We start from the raw sequence: 26,263 nt of genomic DNA, 5'->3' as shown, positions 1-26,263 counted from the left end.
TTAGCAAGATTACTGACTTCCCACAGTTGAATAGCTACAGTTACCTTCTCTGTCTTTTAATTTTCCCACGAGAGAGATTCTTTTGATGCAACTAAATAAAAACAAAACAGAGGAAATTTGTGCTGAGGAAAGCTACAGTGATTAACACGAAACTACAGCCTAGTGGTCTGGTAAAGACCTGAGGGAAGATATTAATTCTGAAAAACCTCCAACTAATACCTTCTGTTCCAATTTTGACAGATACAAGTTGGAACAGATGAATAAAGACTTGAATAATTTCTGGGGAAAAATTCCTTTTTTTTCCAAGTAATTTTAATAAAATGTTACAGGAATAAAATTAAATTAACAAAAAAATTTACAAAAAAACCCCCCAAATAAACTCATAATTATCCCATTTGTACATAATTTAGATCGATTACTGAAATTTCTGTGTTCGAGAGAACATCACTGTGGTAAAGAGAAGCCATTTTTAGCATGCATTCATTCCACCAACAAGCAAGAATCAGCCTGTGAGCAGATCATTCTCACATCAATAGTCCCAGGCAAAATAAATTTGAGGCAAATAGCAACTGTAAAATTGTATGTGTTAGTTACGTGACACATAATGATATACATTAATCAGATCATGAATAGCAGCCCACTCCCATTAGAGCTGGTAAAATTACTAACTTCAAAATTAAACAGTAAGAATGGCATTTGTACAAAACTCCATGAATAAAAATGACTGGTTTAGGTCACTGTTTGGGTTGATTATGCTCTTTAAATTTCATATTACTAGCTATGCATTTTGTGCCAGGGTACCAATCCATTCACATTTTCTTTAGTTGCAAAGCCAGTATCAAGAGATTCTCTTAATTAATTTCAATGCTTCGGCTACCCAGTCCCTTCTTGGTTATAATTATTGATGAGGTCAAGCTGTAAAACCAAACACTGAAAGGCTGAAACAAAAAAATGAAAAGGAGACTCCTAGTTCTTAAAAAATGAGAGGCTAATGAACTGCAGGATAGTGTAGGACTCTCTAACTAAAATGGAAATTCAATCTTTTGATGCAAGTTGCATCTGTAAAATAGCTCAGATCAAACTGTTTACTTCAGCCTGAGAAAGCACAGAAGATTTGTACCTCCCAGAGCTCATGTTCATGGCTCTGTGAAATAGTGGATAACTCTACTAATACCCAGACCTAAACAATCTCCTGAATTCCCTTGATTTCTGTAAATGCTATGAGCAGAAGAAGCCAATTTGGGTACTAGCAACTAATTAGAAGAGGACATAGTTTTCATTTAATTTTCTGGTATAAGATTTTTCATTTGCTTCTTAAAGAATGCAAGTTCAAAGCAATGACAGTAAAAACATCTCTTTCCACTTCCAGGAAGGATTTGCTGCACTGGGGGTGTCCCAGCAAAGTATCATGGTTAGAAGGCTTTTAGAAAGCCTAAGGTTATGTTCTGATGGTTTCAAGGTAGGAGGCACAAGAATTTCTTGTCAGAAGTCCATGGGAACTGGAACAGCTGTGTGAATAAAGCTGTGTTTTGAATGGAAGAGAAAGACATACAGAGATGACAAGCTAGCACAAATTCTACCACTATGAAAAAGCTAAGAACTAGTATTCTTGTTGTTGCACAAAATGCAAGACAAAATTATTCTGCGAACTGCAGCATGCTCTCTATATACCGATAAATTAGCAGTAATATATTAATACTCTCAAAAATTAAGAATGGAACAAAGCAGCCCCTTGCATCCGCAAGGCATCACAATCAGATGTAAATGCTATGAAATCATTTTTACTTTAAAAGCTTTAACATACACATTCTCTCTTGAGCCCAAAGTTATTCTCTATAATGACTGACAGCCAATGAGAAAGTAATAGCTTTGTGCCTTTGTGCATACTGGTGAATTGTCTGACCCTGTATATTGCAAGAAATTATTTGAGGCTACTGATGTTTTGAGACAGTTTACTGGAAGAACGATAATCACCAGAGCAGGTGTAGCTGCACCAGAAATCAAAAGGAAATGTAGGATCTTCTTCTATATTGAGTGCAAAGTACACACCAAATTGGGTTGAAAGGGAACTAATTCCACAGCAAGTCAATGATACCAGACCTATGCAATATTTGTTATCACTTCTTATCATAAGCCTTGTCAGAAAACAGATGAAAAAACCAGATGGTTCATACTTCGCAGCACAGGGCAATAAGAATCAAACAGCAAGCAATATGGTAATGACTGCTCAGAGTTTGGGGTTTGGTTGGTTGGTTTTCTTGTTTGTTTTTGTTTCTCCTGGGAGACTCTGCAGGTTGCTTCTGGCTTGTAGAGTCTACTCTGTCAAGAGAAGCAGTTTCTAATGATGACCACTTTTGATTTCATAGCATATTTCTCTGCAGGCTATATAACTTTTGGCAGTGATCATCATACTCTTAAATAAGGAATGTAAACGCAAATTGAACCAAAAATAAAACAACACCCTTAACATATTTTGCTGTCATGAATTTTTCATACATGCTACCAGATTTTATAAAAAGAAGATTTATCCACAAAGCATCCCATTATGAATCAATTCCTCCAGTCATATTTTTCAATATTTACTCTTTCTATAAAACTGTGTTGAGCACAGAGAAGAGAGATGAATCTGTCTCTCTCACACATTAGGTAAGAGATTTAACTTTAGACTTTCCTTTTGTCTATCATAGATCAAAGCAACATTCTAATTTTCTTCTGTTGCTTCCATAGATGATTCACATTTTTTTTAAGGAGCCTGCAGAATTGCTGAATCTCTGCCTTACAGCTGGGCATTACCCACAAGTTGTCTGTTGGCTCAAACCCTACCTTTGAATTGGTTACATAGCTCCTGCTGATCCAATGATCTTGCAGCAGAGTATCTTTAAACTACTAAATATTTGCTTTTGATCTAGCAGTTAAATCAGCATTATATCAAACAGTTGAAATCTTTCCCAAACTGATTTTATCACTAGTCCGACCACAAAGGGGCACTGATAAGCTTGAACTGACTTTTATTTTGTATGGAAGTATGTGCCAGCCTGTTCCCTAACTTCTCTCCAGGGCCTAAATACCCTGTTCTGGGCAGCCGTGAAACATGTAACTCCAGGTGAGACATAAATCTTTGAATCTTGCATGACAGTTAAAGTTGGCCTGCATATTTTATCACTCTTGTTTATTTATAAAATAAATTATATCAAGTAGACAGAAAGCATTCCGTCCTTCTCTAATAACAGTAGCTGAGCTGGATATACACGAAGTTGCACAGAGTTCAAGGGTGTAAAACTCAAGAGAGGGACCTTGTATAATATTTTCAGTATATAGGCAAATACGGAATAGAAGAGGAGTAAACATTTAAAAGATATATATACACATTCAAAATAAATAAGATCAAGTTCCTTTCATTATCAGCATTTGGGTTTGCTTCTGTTTAATTTAACAGAAACATATCACTCTGTTCTAAAAGAAAATTCCCAATTTTCTATTTTTAAAAGGAATGCATTCAGATACCCTTTTTATCAGAAAGAAAATTAACCTCAACTGGTACATAATGCCCTAAACAAAAAATTGACTTGGTCTTCCTTAATGACCAAGAGCAACCACATGGTAACAATGTGCAGTATTGTTTATGCCTCACATAAATAAGATATTATTTGTGAATAATTTCAAAAATAAAATTGGAAGACAAAATACTCATCTCCAACACCACAGAATAATCTGTTGTGATAATGCATGAAAGCAAAACATCAGATACCAGACATCTCAAACAGATAGCAGAATTTAAATATGAAAAGTATTTTGAAGTATAGTGAGACACTGTTGAGAAATCTCCATTTGAAGACATTTCTGCATTTTAAGGTCCTTTTGACACTTTAATCCATTTCATACCTAAAGTATTTCCATTCAATTCCTGCTTCTACTACGCTTTAAACCAAATTCAAGAGATATGAAATGTAGGTGCTAATATACCAGGATTTCATCCTTTTAAAGAAGAAGTGGTTTCCTCTAGGTGAAGCTACTACCTGAGAGAGTTCAACGAGGAACTCACACAAGCTTCTTGCCACTAATTCCTTCCACAATAAAGTCACTTTATGAATTCTGCATTATGGATTGCAAATGCTGAGGTAAAGCTACAAATGCAACTGTATTATTTATAACCACAGACAGCTGTAACAGAGACCATGAGAAATAAACCAGACACACTAAGCAATGCTTAATATTTAATCTCTAAATTTATATTGAGTCGAGTCATTAGACCTACTCACATATATGAAACACTTGCAATGCCTGTTGATCAATGCTTAATAGGATTACTTTAATGCAAAGACTCACTAAAATGATTAAACTAAGTTTTATTTGATGTCTGGTGCTTTCTGGGATTCTCTAATTAAATACTTGTTGCACATTGGCACAAACCTACTGATTTAATAGTGATTATATTAGTTTATGTTAACTTAGTATGCTCCACATTGTCACTTATGCATGCTAACAGTTGTATGACATGATATTCCAACGTGATTCTGCTATAAAACCTTCGACTTTGAGAAAAAATTTGTTATAAAATGTTGAGGGTGCATGAAAGGCTAAGGCATAAATAAAGATGGTCATTCACTACTGAATCAAATAGTTTGTTTTATATTCAAATCATGCTTTTGTGATACTGCAAAAAGCAAAATTATAGATACCTGTAATTAAGTTTGGTGGTCTGTAATTTTTTTCCCCTCAGGAGACCAGAAGTAGGTATGTTAGAAAGGTATTATGATAAAATTCATCATAATGAAACAATGCACAGCCAAGAACCAAACTATAGAAACTCATGAGTGATGAGAGAGTAAAAATAAAATAATCAGAACTGGTTGAGAGATGCAACGCTTCCACTTGTAGAATGTCACTTCAAATCCAGGTCTAATGGCCATAGAAATGCCATCATCTGGAGCTGGTTGGAAACTTTCACTTTAGGGGGAATAATTTCCTTTTTATTTTTTTAATAAATTAGTTTCCTATGGAACTGAATAGGTACTCTTCTCTTGAAACAAAATCTATGGTCTTTGTTTAGGAAGCATTGAAATGAAATCTGTTTTCAGAATTCCTCAAATCTTATTAGCAAAATTAATAAATTTTTGGTCAACTTGGCCATTTCCACTCAGCATACAAAGAAGTTGACAAGAATTGAATTGTTTTCAGATATAACTGCTCATTATGCCCCTGCCATTATGACCAAAGAATACCAGGCATTTAGAAATTTTGATTTGCTGCTGCCAGGCCAGACTTAGTGCTGGAGACTGAAGGCTCTCGAGGTCTACTACAGAGTCAACCCTTTGCAAAACCCAAAGCTTTCAAGGTCTGGAAATCCTAGAGTCTGTAGTGCTTTTCAGATCCTGCATCAAGGAGACAGGATTGTGGAGAGCTTTGAAGTTAAGGCCTGCCTCTCCCATAGCACTTTGGTCTCTGGTAACCACCCTTTGTGCCAATCTTCTGAAAACACAGACTACCAGGGAATGCTGCACAGTCGAGGTTTTAGGCTGTGTAAAACCTTCCAAGAAATTTGACAGTGTTTCATTGGAACTTTCCACTTTTGCAAAATATATAGGTTTTGACCAAAAAAAGCACTTTCAGTGATTTTTATAAAAGATGCTTGGGTGAAAAGTCAGCTCTACTCACATGGTAGGTCTCATGATCATTCTTTCCTCCCTTGCCTTGTCTTTACTACAGCTGTCAAAATGCTTGGTTTGCAAAACAGCTTCTCATAAACTCTTTAGTGTTTCACAAATCTTTGAACGGCGGTGATGATAGTGCACACACTTTGGAAACCTTGGTTTTGGTTTCTGAAATGAGTGTCACTTATAAGAAAGGATCTATAATTAGATGCTGGGTCCATACTACACAAGTCAAATATTTGTTAGCACTGCACTTGAAGGGAGGAATGTTGCCAGCATATACTGCCAGACAGATAAACTACATTTGAGCACCGCTTTGAGCAGAAAAAAAGATATCCTGCCTGAAAGAAGAGGTTAATCTTTCCTCTGTCAGAAATATAAAACATACCTGAGAACCAATGATAAGCTGAATAAGGTGGCAATCATTCAATTAAGAAATTACAGACTTGCAGGAATTACATTACTAAGTCTCTCAGTACTCCATTAGTTTCTTTCAATTAAAAAAAAAGGGAGATGTGGAAATGACAACACACAGAACTAAAAGTGCCTACTTCTGATATCAAGTTATGCGCATTTTCCATTCCTTTTCTCTTTGGTAGCTATAAATTTTGTTTATCTTTTTAAAAGATGCTGTATTATCTAACATAACCAGAAAAAGGCTTTTGTTAAAAACACTGCTATCGGTGTATTCTCTTAAGGAAAGTAGCTGCTGTGAGAGTACTTGTTAGATGAAAGGTTTAAGCAATTTAGGTTGAAAATAGAAACATATATACAAAAAGAATCCCCCAAAGATATGCAACAGGCAGGGTTTTTTAAACAATTATCTCTTTTCTGTCACATTAGTTAACATTTATCTGCAATTACTAAAACCCAAGTCAATATAATTAAGTTTTTAGCCATCTTTTTGTCTATTTACATCTGTTTCGATTTCCAGCCTACCTAGTCAGATCTACCTGGCATTTGAGAACTGTTTTATTTCCTATCATAAGCTTTGTTTTTCAAATCAACTGCAATTCTTTCTTCAGAAGTTGTTTATCATCAGGGACTTAGTAGATAATTTTTCTGGATGGGAAATGTGAAGGAATTCCATGTGCTATCATTTCTCTGAACTGCTGCTACCCGTGCAAGGCTGACAAAACCAAGATGTCTTTTGCCATAGAAACACTACTGTGCATGCATATGCTGGTCATAAGTAATAGTTTCTACATGTTTTTCAGGGGCTCTCACACAGAAATTTATTTTAAATCAAAACTTGCCCAGTTCTGGATTGACTCAAACTTCAAAGATGCAACAAAACTCCAATATGAGAGCATTTTAAAATAAAAATTAGAAGAGAAATGATCCTTTCCAAAGAAAACAGAACCCACATATGTTTAACAAACCCTTTACCTTCCTTGTATTGACAGCCTGTGTAGCATTATGTTGATTTATCCCAGAAAACAGATGAGTGCAGATAACATACATCTGACATTCAGGATGCAAGGTCACCCTTTATTTTAGATTCCATTAACTAATTTTAATGTATGAGTGATTAATTTGCCCAGGAGTGTAACGGTTACAACAGGTGCAGCTGAATTGACTGTGTTACTTCATAATTGCAGTCTCCACATTGGTATAAGCATCATTCTCAAATAGAAGTTACTGGCTCAATGTAAAAATTACTGGGTGAACTCGCCTTTGTTATCCAGGAGCAAAATGTGAAAAGATTTCTTTCAGACTTAAAAATAGGCAGATGAACCAATAACAAAAAGCTGAAGATAAAAATTATAGAACAAAAAACTATTATTTCTGCATTTATATTGTATGTGTGATGAAAGAGAGTCTTTAGTCAAATCCTCTGCTGCTGCAAATTAACTAACTTAAATGTAAGAATAAAATCACTGAGACTCATTAACAACAGCAAAAACAAAGCCATTTTTGACAGGCAGATATTTCTTTAATTGTGCTGGTAACTTTACACGGCCATTCTGGACATCTGACACTTGAGAATAATTAAATTCAAAAGCACCATACCTTCCGAAGAGGTTTGAGCTTGGTCTCCATTATGAAGTCATACTTGCAGAGTTCACAACAACGCGTGTCCGAGCTCTTAATCCACTGGTGCAGGCAGGCCTGATGAACAAAGCGCAGGGTCCCTGTGCAGCGACATGGTGTGATGAGGGGACTTTCATCATCGCCCTCACAGTGACAGATCCTGACAGGAAGGACAGCAAGAGTGAGTGAGGGAACTCGCCAACCAGCAATGCAAAGGCCTTGGTTTATTTACACTGCTTTCTCATCTTCAGACTTGACATTCAAAAGATGCCAGGTGTATGACCTTTCAGATTGAGGCCCAGGAACATATTCCTTGTTCCTTTCTGCCATTTCGTAATTTCTCTTCACTTAGTTATTTCTCTTTGAATTTGCTATGTGGTCTGAAGGTGAATCAATAGAAATAACACTGTTTTTCCCTTTTACGCATGGCAAAACCTTTGAGACAAATACCAGAGCTCTTTCTAAGAGGAGAATAGTTCTTGGTCTGTAAAGCAATGCCAATCAAATCCTCAAAGGTAGACAAATCTAATCCAAGCTGAAAATATCAAGCATGATAAATACAAGAAGTTCCTAGGAGACCTCTTTGGAGTTACACAGTTAAAAGAATCAGAGAGCAGTTTTAAGTACTCTGGAGTCATGCATATGACACAGTGTATACACACATGCACACACTTTTTAGGAGGCAGGTGTTAAAAAGTCACGGTTGTTTTTTTCATTCTTCACTGTCCCTTTGAAGCACACAGCTGTACTATCTGGAAAACAAAAACTACAGCTGCCAGCAGACCCTAAGATAGAGGTTGGTCCCAGAACAGTTTTACCTTATGATGGGATACAGAGCTTTTCATGTTGTGGTTTTCATGTTGCATAAAGTAATGAGTGTTCTAATATCATAATCTGATGTTTTTCTTCTCTGACACCTGTCCAAATCTCCTGCTGATCTTATTCTCTTTCCAAACAGTCTCCTGATCATATCAGGAAAATATTCACCCACTGAAACCAATGGGAGCTTTACAGGTAAGCATCTCTGTGAAGGCAGAGAAAGCTCTATGGTGAGCAGGCGGCTTAACCAAACACCTGAAATTAAGGAGGTTCACTTCAACAAAGAGTAACTCCCTCCCATCCCCAACCCAGAAAAACACACCAAAGCACCAAAGCACCCAAGCCCTAATCAGTGCCTGAAGTGTTAAAGTAGCATGCAAGAGAAAAAAAAAAAAAAGCTGAAGCCTGAGTTCTTTCAAAATAGAGAAGTAGCAGTAACAGCACAGATCCTGGTATCACACAAATGAAACTTAGACCTTAGACACTTAGGAACGGTTCCCTCAGACAAGACACAGGCAGAAGTGCCTGAACATGTCTGAGGAATAACTCACCCTTTTACAGAGAAAACTGTGACTGCACCACTCCTAGGGTAAGAAAAGGGGAAGGAGAGCCCTGCAATGAGATTGTCTTCCTACTGGTCAGGTTAGGGGAGACAGGTGACCTTCTTCCTAGCACAGGAGCTCCTGGTGTATGTCAGGAGGCAGCTCGCCAAAGACCTCCTGGAAAGCTCTGAGGCTGCCAAGTCTACAAGCAGGGGAGGAGGAAATTCCAGTGTCTACATGAAAGATCTATGAATCAAAACTGAGATCTTCACTATTCTTCCATGGTGTAGCTCCGAGCCATGAGAAAATGAATCTATGATAACATGAAAGCAGAACAAAGCTGCTTTGCTGGATATGTAAAGAGAACAAAAAAATCCAACAAATAAATGAAGCTTTGGAAACCTGGTCCACTAAAGCCAGGTTTCAGTGTCTGCAATGGTGCTTGTAGAGGATTTCATACCCCATGGCAATGGAGGGGAGAAGGAAAATACCCACAATTTTCTTCTTACACACGCTCATTCTTTGAGACAAATTTTACAAGAACTCAATTTGCAGACTTGTCTTTACTAATCCAGCCGAGCTACATGCATCAGTAGCTTAGTTCTCCTATATGGAGATTTCTTATTGAGCCTCTAGCTTAAGCAGAACTGAATTTTCAGAACACCGAATAGTTATTTTTCTAACAAATGCATTCCCAGCTGAGAGTTACACAGAAAACATTACTTTCTTTTTAAATTAAAGCTATTCCCCAAAGGAAAACCAGTATTCTTTGTTCATTTAAATTCAAGCTATACATAATTTATTTTACAGCCTTAGCATTTAAACTATTTAGAAATTAGACAACTAAGCTATGTACCCAAAAGCCTTTATTTCTACTACTGCCAAGATTGTTTAAAACTATTTTCAGAGCTAAAAATACAAGCCTAAAACTCCACTGGGATCTTCAATAAAGTGACACCGCAAATTTGAAACTAACAGAAGTAATCTTTAGTCCAAATACTTCCACAGAAAAACACTATATGCATTATGCATTCCATTTATGCTTTCCTTGGACAGAAGTTAAAAGCCAAATGTATAAATAACAGGGTGACACTAAGAACTTAGATTATACAGAAGCTTAGACTAAATAATCTAATGGCCTCTTCTAGCTTTTTAACCATGAAATATGTAACTGGAATTAAAACAAACTTCAACAGGAATTAAAGTCCAGAGAAAATGACCAAAGGCATGGCTTTCATTACCTTGAATGCTCTTTGGTCTCTTTGGTGCAATTTAGCTCTTTATTATTTGTTTAACGAGAAGAAATTAGCTTAAAAGAAATTTGTGCTACCTAAACTCAGAATGACAGTCTAAAAATATATGGGTTTCTGACAGCTATGGTAATAGAGTCTTGGCTAAATGTTTAAACATCTTCTAAAGCCTTGGACCAGATAACTTGCACTTTCTGCCTCAGCCATTAGTACCACATCACAATTTTGTGTGTCTTTGCCCTTTGCTGTATTCATCTATAATATACATCACAAATTATAGAAAATAAATTGTAAATAATGGTTTTGAGAAATTTGTTGTGCAAACAGAACGGAGGTAGAGAGACAAGGCACAGACTTACCTGAATCATATCTAAACCAAGTAGGAGGCAGAGAACTTCCATTCTGGTTTCCAATTGTCAAATGATCATAACTGTTTGAAACTTTCATGCATCAGATTGACTATTTACAGGGCTGAACTTATTCTGACAGTAAAATTTGCTTGCATACTTTAGAAAATAGTTGAATGGAAAAAACATAAAACACTCTCTACAATAAAGAAAAAAATATATAATTTGCTAAACCTATACTGATTTATTTACAAGTTCTAGTACAGCACTGATCATGCTTAAAGCTGCAGTTTCAGTTGCTCAGACACACCTACAGACTGTACATACTCAGCTTGTCTCAACTTTCTAGTCCTTTAGTAGATAAATGGCCTTCATTATAAACCAGTACTTTTGACCAACTGGAAATGGAGGGGAAGGAAATCAGCTATTTGACCTTTCAGTTTAAAGTCCTTTATATTCACAAATTGAGCCTCAGCCTGCATAAATTTTTTCTTTTTTTTTTTTAGGTTTGACAGCTTAATGCTTTAAAGATTCCTCTCTATGAACATCCTTGCTTTTCCAGAGGAAAAGATGAGCACAGGTCTCCAAAGGAGCTTTTGCTCTATAAATCATGTGTACACCAGACAACACAGGATATATGATCCATTAGCTGATCTTCCAACTCAGATAAACAAAATTTTATGTGTGTATGTGTATAATATACACCTACAGACATATCTCTATACACTGAGATCACAGAATATCTATATTTCTTTAATTAAAGCTTACTGTGAATTTTTATGAAATAATACTCTAACAGTGCTGACATCCTTATGTTTAAGTTTTTGCTTTATATGCCAGTATTTTAATTACCCAGCACAGCTTTTCTAGCAGAGAATTGTTTCTACAACCTTCAGCACACAGATGTACCAAACAGAGAAATTAGTGCCAACAGCGTGCATATATCAGACGAAAAAAACCCCACAAAAATTCTTTAAAGGATGTTCTTAAGCAGTAGGTTCACATACATTGCAACAAATTAAGAAAAATATTTTTCAGGAAAAAAAAATAAAAATTGCTAAAACCAAAACCACATTTCAGTGTTTTATGAATTTATGAATTTATATAATTCATATAAAAACTGTTGCAGAGCTCTTGTATGTTCCCTACAAAACAATCCCTCCCAACCAAAACAACACCTCAAACAGAAACAGAATAGTTCAAATACTTCAACTTAGAAAACTTTTAGAGAACAATGTATGTAAAAACAGAAAGTTGAAGAAGTTTACTGTGAACATTTTAGAATAATTTTTCAGTAGTTATTTTTGTTCAAAATATAACTGAATTTAAAGCGCATTCAAATGATGCTGAAAAACTTACTGTAAATGCAATGCTTGATTGAGAAACTGTGTATGACATATTAAACTTTGTAGCCTAATGACCATGCAAATTAGTAAGTAAAGTTGCCAGTAGTTTAAGGCATAGCATCTCTTTCACTAAATGGCATATTGCCACCACACATATATAAACAAAAGGAATTTCTTGTCTCATTAAAACAATGAGATGCAGATAAACAAAGCCCTCAGAAGTGAGGCATCCTCAGAATGTGGTATTGTCATACTGTCTTTAATTCCATGACTATGAACTGTCTTCCCATGTTTCCCATGGCCCTGTTCATTGTAAAAGATAGAAGGCAGAAAGGTAAGTATGAAACAAGTCTGAAGTTGTAGGCGTTCATATGCTCATTGGATTTCAGCCTATTTTCAGAAAACCAGCAAGAGCTATCTTGAATGACTGTCCTTCACTTCTCATCAAATTAAGTTGGTTTTTTTTTCCATATAAACATTTCTTACATAATCTCAGTTTAAAATCTTAAATAAAATCAGTATGAAACAAGGAGTTCACATGGTAAACTTTCAGGTTTTCCTAACAGTGATTTATTCTGGCAAAATCATAGTAACCAAAATTGAAGTCTAGATCATTATCATCTAAGCTGCTTATTCCCAGAGATACAGGTAGATTTGAACAGGTTTTTCTTCACATGCAGTTAACAGTTTTACTCTCATTAAAGGGAATAGCTGCTAATCTCTAACCCTACTGGAAAAATAGCAGTTTCCCTAACTTGTCTTTCACTAGTCCACCTGACTCTTCAGTAACTAAGAAAACAGACTGATCTCGCTGCCTCTGTAGTGAAGTAGAAAACACACTTATTCTGCAGGAGTCGTGTGTGCACTGTAAGACTTAGTGCTCTACTCTGACCCAGCTGGCAAATGCTCTTCTATGACAGTATCTGTATCATTCCATAGATGACTACTGTCAAAGGAAAGTGATTAAAGAGAAGAATCAATCGGCATGTCCCCGTTTCCACTTCAAGCCACATTAGTAACCTTGTCACTAGGAGCAGCGCTGGTAGAAAAGTGTTTGCAGGAATTCTGCATCACCAGAACTCTTTCTGTGGATCCTGTATTTTCAATTGGCACTGCATTTGAATACCTGATAAAATTTTCAAGGATTTTTGGCCATTACACATAGACAAGGGGTTTAGCTATGGTAGTGTAGCACAGATAGCTTTTACAGACTTCCCTAAAAATACACGAAGTCAAATTTCACTCTCATAAACAAATGTACAACCTAGGGGAATGCCTCTGTGACTTTAAAAAATAGAAGTGTAGATAGGGGCCTGGGCATACTGATAATGATATACAATAATGCTTAAGGGCTATAAATGATGTAATGATGTAAAAACTGTATTGTTCTTTAATATTCCTGGGTAGTGTACAGCTACATCCATGCTAATAAGCATTGCAGTGAAAATGTAGCAAATCTAGGAAATCTGTTGAAAAAAAACCAGCTAGTGCTGAAACCTGGGGTAACTATCCCAGACATATCTTGGTGTACGTTGCTTTGATTTGATGCTGATTTTAGGTTGGACTAGGAATACACCTTGCAGTTTACTTTCACTCAAAGGGAACACAGTTGGCAAACCCTGAGACCAATCCTCAGCATGGTCTACACCATGGTAAAAGTAATGATGATCAGATGTGCTTCAAAAGCAGGCTTTTTATCTGAACTAAAGCACTAATGGAGGCCCCTTTTCTCAAAATTAGGAGGAGCTACAGCCTTGTGACTGTGGCATGTTCACACCAATTGTGATGCAACTTCTAAATTAATGCAGATGTAGATGCCCAATACCCATACTGTCATCTTCCTGAGGATGGAAGTACACCAGTAGAAGATAAATGCTTTTGAACTTTTAACAGATCTCCCTAATAAAAGAGGGAAATATTTTCTCCATATAAATATGCTCAAGGAAGATAATGCCTATTCCAGAAATATTTTTAGTGAGAAATTATTGAAAAGGCAGTTAAATCTTACCCTTCACTGGAAAGCACACATGGACTCATAACGATTATGCAGAGAAAAATTCTTACCCCGTTCAGCAGGTACATCTCATCACTATATCTCGCTATTGCTAAAGAGAGCTGAGTCAGAAAGAAACAGCAGAGCTGGAAAATGTTGGAGCAAGTGAATCCCTGGATTTGATTTTTGGCTGTGAGGATTATTAGCTTCAAGCATGAAATACCATGAGCTTCTTGGTTATCTTAATTGGACCAAAAGGAACCAATTCCACAGGATTGCAAAAGGATGCACAAAATTGCTGTCACTACTGTCTGATTTTTTCTTAGGAAAACGATTCTCCTGTCCAAAAAAGGTAATTTTCTCTTTTGCCAATTTATAAACTGCTTACAGTGCTTTTAAATAGTTAGAACCTAAAATGAAAGCAAACATCTTTATTAAAAACTCCTAGCAAGTAATTGTCATTCATAAAGAGAATCCACAAAAACATCAAACTCTGCTCATGCATAATTTATCAATTGGAAAAAAAAGTTAAATTCACTGAATATGTTCAGCCTGCAATAGGTTACAGTGTGCCATGTTTCTCTTGCTTTCGCTTTTTTTTTTTTTTAAATCTCATTTCCATTCTTTGCACTTTTAAATCACAAAGTAATCTAAATGACAAATTGGTCTTACTCTCCATTTAAACACAGTGTAAATGAAGCACATTAATTCTCCATACCAAATGTAATCAATTTGTATAGATCTTCCCTGTCACTCCTGCCCTTCTATTATGCCATACAGTCAGCTGTCTTTACCTGACTAGAGGAAAACACATTTTCGAAATGTTGCACCACACTAGTGGAATTTCATAATGGCCCAGGGAAAGCTTTCTCTTCATTTCTGTAAAAGTGATATGAATTTGTATGAGACCCAAAAGCAAACAACATTAGCAAAAGAACACTAAATATTTTATTTTGTCAACATTTCTTGTCCTTCTATTAATCTCCCATTATATGTGATAAATAGGATATCTAACTGTCTGAAGAGTTACAAGTGCTCCTCAGATGCCCTGTCAGTGCCACTCAAGATATGTGTCTGACAACATTAACTGCACTGAAAAAGTTCAAAGAACTAGAAACTGCATCTTAAGATATAGATTTCCTCCCACCCAACTAATGAAAAAGTCAAAGCTTTAAGGAACGAAACTCCATATAGAAAATACGCAAGTTTTACGTATTTAATGATGGGACCCTTAGAACCAAGGGTATCCTCTCACCCTTGCTTTCTAGGGGGAAGTGGTGCCATTTCACCTGTTTACATTAAAAATAGTAATAGGTTTTGAGAGAAAGAAGCAGAAGCTAGGACTCAGTTGTCCCCCAGAAAAATGAGTCTAACCACAACAAAGATATGCTTGCCTTGCTTTGGCTCTCCTTGCATCCTTGTGAATCATGGAGAGCTTCCAAAAGAGACTGTATAACCAGAATTTCATATTGCTTCAAAGACTAATGAACAACCAGACCATCATACAGAGGAGAATATTCCTCAAGAAGCGGAAGATTCCTATCAAAAAGTCACCTTGCAAAAATAAGGCTCTCAATGGGAAAGTAAGTAGCAGCCCGAGCTCTTTTGAAGGAAGGGGTGAGGAGAACACACAGGACAAGATTCAGAGACTTAGCTCCTAATGAACCTGTCATCCTGAGACCAGAAGGTATGCACTAACATCCCAGGGAGAAACAGGTCAGAAACCCTCTTCAACCAAACACTAAAGGCTGGAAGTAGAGCATTTTCCAGTTTACAGGGATTTTAGAGGGCTCTGGTTGGTATTTCAAGTCTACATATTCTGCACTACTGTTTATTTACTGGATCCAACATCATGGTTTCAGTATAAGTAGTTTAAATGAGTGTTAAATATCAATGGTAGAATTTAAACCTATAAATATATCTATCAACTGTTCAACTTTCTCTTTTTTAACTCAAGGACTTGTTTCCTCCCAAGCAGCTTTCTGTCTGTTGATTGTGTGAGCACTCCTCTACCTGAATATTTCAGAATGTAAGTATTTTCATGTAAGATACTATTTTTTTGCAGGTTTTACTAATTAACATTATGAAAAAAAACCCCTGTTACAACACTTGATTTCCCAGAGAGAAACTACATAATCATATTGCTTCTTGTCATGTGCAATATACACTATTTCTTCCTATCTGTGATTGTTAGCATATAGAAATGCCCATTTTACTAATTTCCAAAGTTTTTAATAGCCTTTAAATTTGCACACTAGCTTTTAAAAACTAAGTTTTGAAAATTATACTTGAAATAGATTCTGCAGATCTCATAAATCAATATCATCTTCTTTATTTCTTCTCCCCATCTCTACCTGTCTTCTGGCATGCTATACTCTTCTAGTTACTTCTCAAATGAGGGCCTTCTATTACCTGACTGCATAAACAGTGATTCAGAGAGTTCAACAAAATCAAAACTCGACTTCCAATAAGCATTTTTTTCAGAGTGAGAAACTCTGCCTTATTTAAGTGCATGTGGTTTTGCTGAAATGACTGAATCAATACTACAAAATTATTTTACACCAGAAGCCCAACTAGTCAAACAGAAAATATCTTTCAACTCTCCTGTAAGATCACCGTTAAGATTAATTCAGAGTCAAAACACAAAGCACTTATGATCCACTAGTGGTAATAGCAACTAACCAATTTTCTTTCCTTAGTAATTCCCATGTGAAAATCCATGGGACTAAATCCTCACAATCCATTCACTTTATCATGTCTCACACATAGCTGTTCCCTTCAGGGAGATTATCCACATGCACACGAAAGAAAGCTATTTCTGAGGCTGTGCCTCAAGCCACATCGCAAATTCCAGCATAAAGTATATATGAAGAAAATCTCAGACACAGGGCAATTTAGGAAAAGGGGTATCCAACTGTATGATTTAGAAAGCCTATCCTGTGAATCTTAAAAAAAATAAATATATATAATTACGTGCCAAAACAACTCAGCATCAGCAGAATTTATGTTGTCCCTAATCTCAGAAGCAGAAACCTTGCCTTCTAGTGGATTCCAGAAGAAATCAGTAGTTCAGGGAAGAAATTGTAAAGACCATTATTGATGCCATGACATTGTTTCATCACTTTGAAAACAAAGAAACAGTGACAGTAGAAGGGCAAATGTTTCACATGAAGTGACTAAGGGGCTTACTTTAGACTAGCTGAAGAATATATTGTGCCATGCTACTATATCTGACTAATGTGCTTAAGCTGGAATTGGGTGTGTCCTACTACATTCCTGCTCATGTTGCCAAATGCAGATTGAAGAAAATGCTTACAGTAGTGTTCCACTGTCAACAACTGACACTGAGGAAATAAAGGGAAAAAAAAGTCTCTCCAAAAACTTAAAGACAAAATAACTGGCACCAAGATATGTTTAAGATCCCTGTTTCTCTGCTATTTCCACACAATCCCACTTAGGTGAGGGCCATTCCTCTCACCCAGTGTTGTCATACCTCTAGAAGATACGAACAGCTAGGATGAAAACAAATTTTCCACATCACAACCAGCTATGCTTATCCAGCCTTAGAATAAACATCACAAGTCCTCTGACCTTTTTCTATTTCTCATGCAGAAAAATGGTGTCTCTATGCTCAACTACATTGACATGTAATTATTCTTTTTTGTTCGTTTGTTTCAGATGCGAAATCATGAATTTGAAGAAAAACTTACCACAGATCATGAATCAATTAGGTGCAACGACCTGTTCTGAAAACCAGAAACTACGGCCTATACTGAATTGGTAGTAATGCTGCCTAAACAACCATATTAACACTGGTTGTTCAAAGGGCATCTCCACTGATAGTGAACCTGGGGGCACACACTTGTCAAAAGCTTTCAACTTTCCTCAGTTAAACATGCCTGCCTGAAAAGTCTGCATGCACACCCAAAAGGTTCATCCTTGAAAAAAAAGCCTGACAAACAGTGCCTGAATAATTATAATAAAATTCAATGGGTCAAGAAGACAGATAAAAGACAAGTCCACTTTTCATCTCAAAGCAAAGTCAAAGTTTGGTGACTTGGGCAACAATTAGGATTAATCCACATGAGACAATTACAAAACTTTAATATCTATCTATTTATAGATATTACAAAACTTTAATATATATATAACACTGTACAGTGAAGCCCATATAAAGACCCATGCTAAATATTTTTTTCAGGTTTTAGGTAGCTTAGATTCTTAATAATTATTAAATGACCTGTTATACATGTCCTGTGTGTACTACATTGGATCTTCAATATGTGCAGGCTTGGTGGTTCAGAAATTTAAGACAACTCTGAAGTTTTTGAAGTAGTTATCTGTGCACACCTCTACATCATACTGCATATACATTTCAAGTAATATGGTTACCACTGTTGCTGTTTCTTTGCATTTCCATAAGGTGAAGAGGTCCCAAGCCAGTGGTCTGTTCCTGATATACAAGCTCATGTACAAAACCAGCTGGTCTTTACTCTTAAGAATCATAAATTATCATGACAGACAAGGGTCAGACAATGGAAATGTATATTTATTTCTTGGTAAGCATAACAAGGAGCACATAGCACTAGCTGTATTAGTAATGGCTTATATCTTCTGCTATGAAAAAACAAAAAGCCTGCAAGTTACCTTTTTTCTTTTTAGAACTAGGATCTTTGTATCATGTTACGAGGTTAAAGTATACTGTGAAACTGCATGATGTGGTATCATGAACTTCCTCATCCTGACTGTGTTTACATTTCCACGCTAATTTCTTCCCAGCAGAGAAAAGTGAGAAGTTTTGGGTTACCATATGAAGAAACTAAGTCTGATTTACATTTTGTAGATGAGAGTCAATGCTGGCTCACAGGTTTTGTGACAAGAAAAAGAAATGCCCGTTTCAGTTCTGTTAAACTTACGGGATGGTGCATTTTCATTTACCACTAAATTAAGTAACTCAAGACCTCCCAGATGTGTACTCCAAATCTGGATGTTAGCTCAGAAGCAGCTAGCTTGCTCTCATTTCCAGAGTAAAATGCTCACCTTCTGGTTGCATGCTTCACACAAGGACATCAGACTGTCAGAAGCCTGAACTTCTGAACTAAAGAGAACTCTTGGTGTTGCTTTTCCTTTCCCAAAGCTTATTTTAACGCTTATGCTGCCCAATCATCCTTTTGTATCATTCCAATCCTTGTGATGGGTACTGACCTAACAGCCCCTACACATTCACAGTGTAGAGGTAGTTGGCACTGTAATGTGCCATACAAATTATGTCACACCAGAGAGGATGTTTTGAAGGCATCATCCATCAGATTCCTGAGGGTAATGGCAACTTTAGAGGACACTGAATCAAGACCATAAATTTATTTCATATAAGTCAATGAAAAATGACAGATAGGGACCAAAGCTGGATTTGAACTGATCATCTAAGGAGGAAAAGCTCCATATCCCATTGTATTGAGCTATCTGGCACTCTGTTTCATTCTCTGCCTCTGGCTCAAGATTTAAAACACAGCAATAGTCAGAAGACACAGTGGGTCCCTCTTCAAGAAGATAGATAAGAGGAAAAGAAAACATCTGTTTCCCTTGTAGGACTGCTGTTTTTAAGTAAGAGAAGTATGTCTTCAGATTGAGATATGCTAACTTTTCTGTAGCAAAGGTTCTTGTATTATTTCCTGTGGCCTGCCTAGCAGTTTATTACTAAGAAGTAGTGACAGAAAGCAGTCAAGAGAAGGTCACTCAGACCATGGCAATGAGAAATTCCTCTTAAGAATGTTAAATCTTTCTTATTAGAGACTAACCTGCATACTTCTAAGTCATCAGACCAGTCATCATAGAACACTGGAGGCTTCTGAACAGCACGAGGCACAGTGGGCCCTGCCCCAGCAGGTGCTCCATTATCTGGGACTGCCAGAGCATCACTGCCAGAGCCTGCCTCTGCAAAGGAGTCCTTCAAATCTTTACTGTGTCTAAAGAAACGTGCAGGCTGACGATCTCTGTGGTAGCTTTTCCCTTTGCTTTTCCCACATTTTCTTGAGGAAATCCTTGCTTCCTGAGATGATGCTGAAGACTGTGATTCTTTAAGCCTTGGAACCCTTCGGCGGTGGTTTAAAGTAGGATTCTCAGGGTCAGATACCTCTTGTTTCTTTTTTCCCACTGTCCCCAAGGTGACAAGTTCAACAGCATTATTGCTTGAGGACCCATCCTGGTTACTGCATGATCTATTGCTTCTTCTCCCTCTCCTGGCCAGTCTGGCCTTTTCTCTTGCTCTCCTCCTAGCCTGAGCCCACTGACTCTCATCCGAAGATGATGATGAATCAGATGCATTCCAGCTGGATCTCGGAGGCTCAGGATGCAGTTTACAGTCCTTCCCCTTTCCTTGCTTTTCTGTGTGCTCACCATTGTCTCCAGTCTCTCTTTTCCGCCTAAACCTTCGCTTTACGTGTTTCTTACCAGACTCCCTATTAGAAGGGGTCAGCACCATGACAGGGGTTGCATGTTCAAGCTCATCTTCTGACAAGTCATGCAAGGTAGTAGATCTAGACAAAGCAGTAAGCAAAGGAAAGGGATGGAAATGGTAAGGGTGGGTGGAAAGAGAGAAATCACAAAAAAAAGGATGAAAATGAGAACATGAATTTTAATAGAAAAACATGAGAACAAAAGCAAAAACAAAACCAGAGAGATCAAAAGAAAACTAAAGTCTATGTAAATTATGAATAAAGTTAAGCAGAAGCAAGAGCTATACAATATTTAATAAAAACAAATAACAAGTATCAGCCATATTAGAGTATACTTTTCTCAGTACATACCTACAAATATCCTGAGTGGAAGGGCAGACAGACAACCGTGACTGACTCCTGGGAGCTGTTCCTGTTGTAGGACTGCTTGCCTGTTGAAATAAGTTAGACAGTTTGGAATCTTTGTCCATGAAATACATTGCAGATATTTTACTGCTTTGCCACATGATAAAAAAATTAAAGTAACTGTTTCTGCTGTTCATAGCTCCCTGTTGAACATGTACAAGCTCACAAAATACAGGAAGTTTGAACAAAAGCGAAACCTATTTGTGGAACTAAGAATGACTGAAGTGTTTGAGCTCTCATTTGCTCATGACTACTTTTTGTCATTGTTTGAGGAAGCAGCTTTTAACATTTGAATTTTCATTTTGATCTACTGTAAATGTCTGATGGGAAAGGATATTGTTCTTATTTCATGTAATCAAGCAACCGTGATGATTCCTTTCAAAATGGCATGAAGTACATTTGTATTATGCTAAGTGATGAAGAACCCAAAGCTAACCTATGTTGGACTGAACAAACAGTGAGAAAATTAAAGTGTGTTTTAAAAGGTTTTCAAGGCAATCAGATCTCCGAGAAGAGCTGAAAATGTTAAACTGATGAGCCTGAGAAGTCCAAAGTGCAGGCTGCATCTCTACAGAACTGATCACATTCTCAAACAGCAGGAGATACAAAACATATTTAGTGTGCAAAATTTTGCTCATAGGATTGTTGCTACAACTTGCAGATTCAGTTACTCAATACTTTCACTGAAAACATATTTTGATGGTGTTAACAGCAAACCATTTCAATCTGCCTCACCATCTACTGGTAGCAGAGCTGTATGGACATGTAAATCCAAGGCATTTTGTTTTTTCAGGATCCCTCATGAGACACAGTCTTGTGGGAAGAGGGTTCAACACAAATCATTGTTAAAGCTCTTACCTTCCCTTAGCTGATTAAGGGCATTAGCTTTTAGTATGAAACCTATCCTGTTGTAAGCATCACTACCAAATGCAGACAAAAAAACTACAAGGTTCAGAGTCCCACAAGATTGTGTACCAGATGCAAGGGAAGGATGACTAGTAAGCAAGAACAGAAATTACAAATCATATGAAGATGTAAAGGCTGTCATTGCAATCTCTTGTACTAGCAAATCAAATTCAGTCACATGTAGAGTCTGTAATTAAAATTATTTTTAGCTCAACTTTCACAGATATTTTTGTGGTATCAAAAAGGTGTTTGAAAATTAGTAGTATGAGCAAAAATAATTACACAGAGCAAGTACCTGCTGACACTTCACTTTTACCCAGGGTTCTTAATATCCATTACATTTAATGCATACAGCTTTTGGAAACATCAGTCACCACTGTGTGCATTTTTGCTTTTGACTGGATAACAGTTGAGACTTAAGAATGGTGCTTTTGCATTAAAACAATCTTCTAGCTTTTGGAATTCAAGTAACCCTTTTTACCTATTGATTAATATCACAAAAATACACCAAAACCCACTAACAATATTCCTAATTTTTCACTACCATGAATGAAACTTGGAGATACAAAAACAAAGCCAACTTGAGAAATTAAATTGATAAAGCATATGGACACAATGTTTTTGCAATGTCTGGAGAAACAAGGAGGAACATTAATGTTCCTCCATGCAGTATAATGCTGGAAAAAAAGGACAAGTATCAGTGAGAGAAACTGTATTTCACATCTTCTTTCTACAAAAGCAACATTTCAATCACATGTACTGTGACAGAGTATGAATTTTTCCTACATGCATATTAGAAACCTACGGTATATATATGGTTGGGTATATAATCTTTTTCCACTTCAGCCTCTGTGATTAGTTTTATGTAATTAGGCATAGCTTAAGCTACTTAATGAGAAAGTATGTAGACATCATCACCAGAACCATGTTGTTGGGCTATATGCTGCTGCTGCTGCATGTGAAAAAATGTCCCTCCAGACTAAACCCCCAGTGAAAGACTGCTGAAGCAATCCAGCCCCAGAGTCAAGTGTGGACTCCTGAATTCACCTCTCATGATGAGCTCCCATTTCTTTTTTCTCCTCACAGCTGCAGGACTGTTAGCATTGCTTCTTTCAGGATCACTGTACTACAGGGGTTTGGCTTGATCTTAAGTGGTGGTCAGGTCATCTCCATGCTGTAAAAGCTATTTTTATATCATCTTGCCACAAGCATCTTTTGAAGGGATAAGGAGAATGGATAAGCTGGCCCAGCAACCATACAGTAGGTCTGCACCAGTTCAAGAAAGTTTGAGCAGCTATTAAAGCAGGAAGTCAGCTAGACAGTTCTTAAAAAGGCTGAAATCAAGCCAAAAATTAAAACAAATTCCTTGAAAACCTTTTACACTTACTATTTGGGACTGCAGACAGGTGGAAATCTAATTATTTTAAAATAAAAATTACATTACCAGTTTGATTACCTAAATCTTATATATCACTCTCAACTGTAAGAGGATCTGGACTATTTCAGCCCTGCTCAGTCAAATTTACTTTCTAGTTCCCCTGCACTGGCATAATGATGTTATGTTTAACTGCATATAACTCAGAGAAAATTTTATTTCCTTCAAAAATAATTTATATAAAAATCTTTTTAAAAAATGAATACTTTTACCTTGTTTGTCTAATCCCTATTGAAGCAAACATGACACTTGGGCAGACAAAATGCCAATGCACCATTTAAGTCTTCAAAAACAAAGCAAGAAACCTCCAAAATGCCAAGTTATACACAAGATAATTCAGATTCTTACCTGTGAGTAAGTTTATTCAATTGACTTCTACAACTTTTAAATACAAATTTTGATTTTTATCTACTTTAAATTAGGTCCTAATGGTAAAAATCACAGAATCATAGAATACCAGGTTGGAAGATACCTCAACGATCACCTAGTCCAACTTTTCTTGGCAAAAGCACAGTCTAGACAACATGTCCCAGCACCCTGTCCAGCTGAACCATAAAAGTGTTTGGTGCTGTAGAAATAAAAATTAACTGATGGAGTGATTAATAAAATCAAGAAAGTTAGTGTTTCTAATATTAATCTTCTGATCCTTAGTTGTGTACCTCACAGGTATTTATTTTGTACATAAATCTAGTCTTATCTCTGAAAATTATATAGGAGTAGAGTGACCTGTTAGTGTCAAGTCTGTCCCTGCTACCACATGCCACATGCATATAGTAATTCACAGCTAGTCAAGCTGTTTTTAAAAACCTGTAAAATTCAACTCAGCTGGAAGCCTAGTCCAGACTTTGCCCCCAAACCCCTCTGCTTTTTCACCTTACCCTGTTCTGACAGCATTAATTGCATCAGCTTTCTGCTACCAGCACTTCTTCCAGGCTTACCCCAATTCTTTGGGCAATATCCACTCTTAACCATCTCCTCTACAAGTTATACATCCCAAACTAACTGAAAAAAAATAATAAAAATTATAGTCTTGAATCCAGTCTCAGAGTGAAGATACCTAATGTGGCATTTAGTTGGATTGTGTATTTACAGAGAGAATTGTGTATCTTTAAGGCATATTTGACAAACATGAATAGGATACTCTGAAGGTATTCTGCTCTCGTCTTATCAGTCCAACTCTTTTGGGAATATATATGCAACAGATGTTGGAAACAGTCTCGGGTAGACACATCTTATTGCTATAATTGCTATCCCATTGCTATATTGCTGTGCAGCACACTGAATATTTTAAGATACTGTATTTAGTGAATAGAGGGATCAGATTGATCCTGAAGGACTCCAATTCCACTTGGCAGGCAGAATAATGATTTTTTTAAAAAATAGTATTCCTTAAATGAATGTCCTCTTCAGACAGCTATATTGTACAGCTTATTGGAAAGGGAAAACTAAACAAGAACTAATTTTATCATAGCAAATTATATCAGCAGCAGAATTAAATGTCGTAATTCAAAATAAAGCTGTCTCACAATTAATTTATAAGCAAAGCAGCTCATTTCTCTATGCCATCAACACAAGGAAGAGGTTTGAGGGATAATGCCAACTCCAGCTGATTAGGTTTCACATTTCAAAAACATTGTTAGTAGAGAGAGATTCCCAGTCATCATCTTCAGCTGTTTTGGTCAGTTTAGATGAACTCTCTTGTCAAGGATATGCAATTCAATTAACAGACATGACAGAGGACTCATCCATAATTATTTCTGGTATGTTCAACAGGAATTGATAGTGTACTTTTCAAATAGAATACTGGTAAATACAGAGTTTTCAGGACAAGTGAGATGATAATCATGTACCTGACACAAGGGGACTTCAGTGTCACACATGTGTCTGTGTTAAAAGACCAACAAAGACAGAAACAGGGGACAGAAAGAAGTTCAAATGATGAAAGCAATAAGAATTTCAAATCAAGACTGCCTTTATTTTGGTGTTCACGATCTGACAGAATTTTCCAGATAATAACAAAAAATGGGAGTACTCATAGGCCATACATTGCTTAACCCTGCATGTTAAAACTAGTTGAAGAACATGAGTCAAGTTGTGCTCTTCTTAAGAACAGAGAAGGGCTCTACTTTGACCTAACAGAAAAGCTGAGTAAAAACATGTTCCACAAGTGCAAAGCATGCACATAGGAATGGAGTGAAGTTTTAAAATAACAAACCAGATGTAATGGACAGCTTATATAAAATGGCCACACAGATATCACCGAAAGGCTAATGAATCCTCTGATGTGTCTGTTCTGAATAAGGAAGGCCAGAGGCATTTCCAAAAGCTGGTCAACTTATGAAACTGCTTAAGCAGAAAGTTGCAGAAAACTGACGGGTGTTAGGGCAGACAGGGAATATGTCTAATGCTTTTATTCTCCTATTGAGTTTGCTCTAATAGCAGTGATGCATCACAGAATCCTCCAGATCCCACCAGCCATTAGAGTTAAAAAGATGAAACTATCCTATTTAAAAATCAGCACGCAAAGGGACAGATACCTTAGAAGATGAGAGCAGTTTGCATGGCAATAAGCTCAGCAGGAGACTGAGACTGTGTATTTTAATCTGAAAATATTTGCTTTGTAAACCATGTACCTTTTGTGAAACACATTATCTTTATGAATCTCTACGTGGACGATTCCTCAGGTCTAAAAAGTTCAAAAACCTGGTGAAGGTGACCCAAGTTGGGTATGTCTTACAATCTGTGTCTTGATGGCAACTGAAACTTATGCACATGGGTTTGGGGGAGAGGGTTTCTAGGTTTTGGTTTGTATGGTTTTGGTTTGTATAGTTTTGGTTTTTTTTCCTTTTCTTTATTTGTTTCTTTATGATTGTGTTCTTGCTTTGTGTTCAGATCTCAAAGCTGTTATATATAGTCTGATTTATGGCTTTACAGCAACCATTAAATTAATTGGTAACTCAATTTCTGTTGAATTCGTTTTCACAGATTTTCTGGGGGTAAATTATTCCTTGCATATTTCTTCCCTAAACCTTGTCTTTGTCTCCTATCCTCCTTCCCCTTCTTCCACCTGCCTCTGAAGA

General features: G+C 36.7%; 1 protein-coding gene and 1 long non-coding RNA gene across 9 annotated transcripts in view; one reads left to right on the top strand and one right to left on the bottom strand.

The window, feature by feature from the left end:
- MARCH1 (membrane associated ring-CH-type finger 1) overlaps window positions 1–26,263 on the bottom strand; it is a 227,003-nt gene that overhangs the window by 11,187 nt on the left and 189,553 nt on the right. For 6 of the 8 annotated variants that reach the window (XM_027635489.1, XM_027635494.1, XM_027635492.1 and 3 more), the window contains 3 exons: window positions 20,789–20,868; window positions 19,781–20,518; window positions 7,665–7,845 (listed from right to left, as the gene is read on the bottom strand). In XM_027635489.1, the coding sequence (XP_027491290.1) occupies window positions 7,665–7,845; window positions 19,781–20,518; window positions 20,789–20,868 (999 nt within the window). The remainder of the gene's footprint in view (window positions 1–7,664; window positions 7,846–19,780; window positions 20,519–20,788; window positions 20,869–26,263) is intronic. The other 2 variants (XM_027635495.1, XM_027635497.1) reach the window with 1 other exon arrangement.
- On the top strand, window positions 7,756–18,327 carry LOC113943569. The gene is made up of 3 exons (XR_003526383.1): window positions 7,756–7,866; window positions 15,961–16,011; window positions 17,661–18,327. It is a non-coding gene; the product is annotated as an uncharacterized LOC113943569 (long non-coding RNA).

The sequence above is a fragment of the Corapipo altera genome, unplaced genomic scaffold (assembly GCF_003945725.1).
Source record: "Corapipo altera isolate COAL_440 unplaced genomic scaffold, ASM394572v1 22b, whole genome shotgun sequence".
NCBI lineage: Eukaryota > Metazoa > Chordata > Aves > Passeriformes > Pipridae > Corapipo > Corapipo altera.
This window is presented reverse-complemented; position numbering and strand designations above follow the sequence as displayed.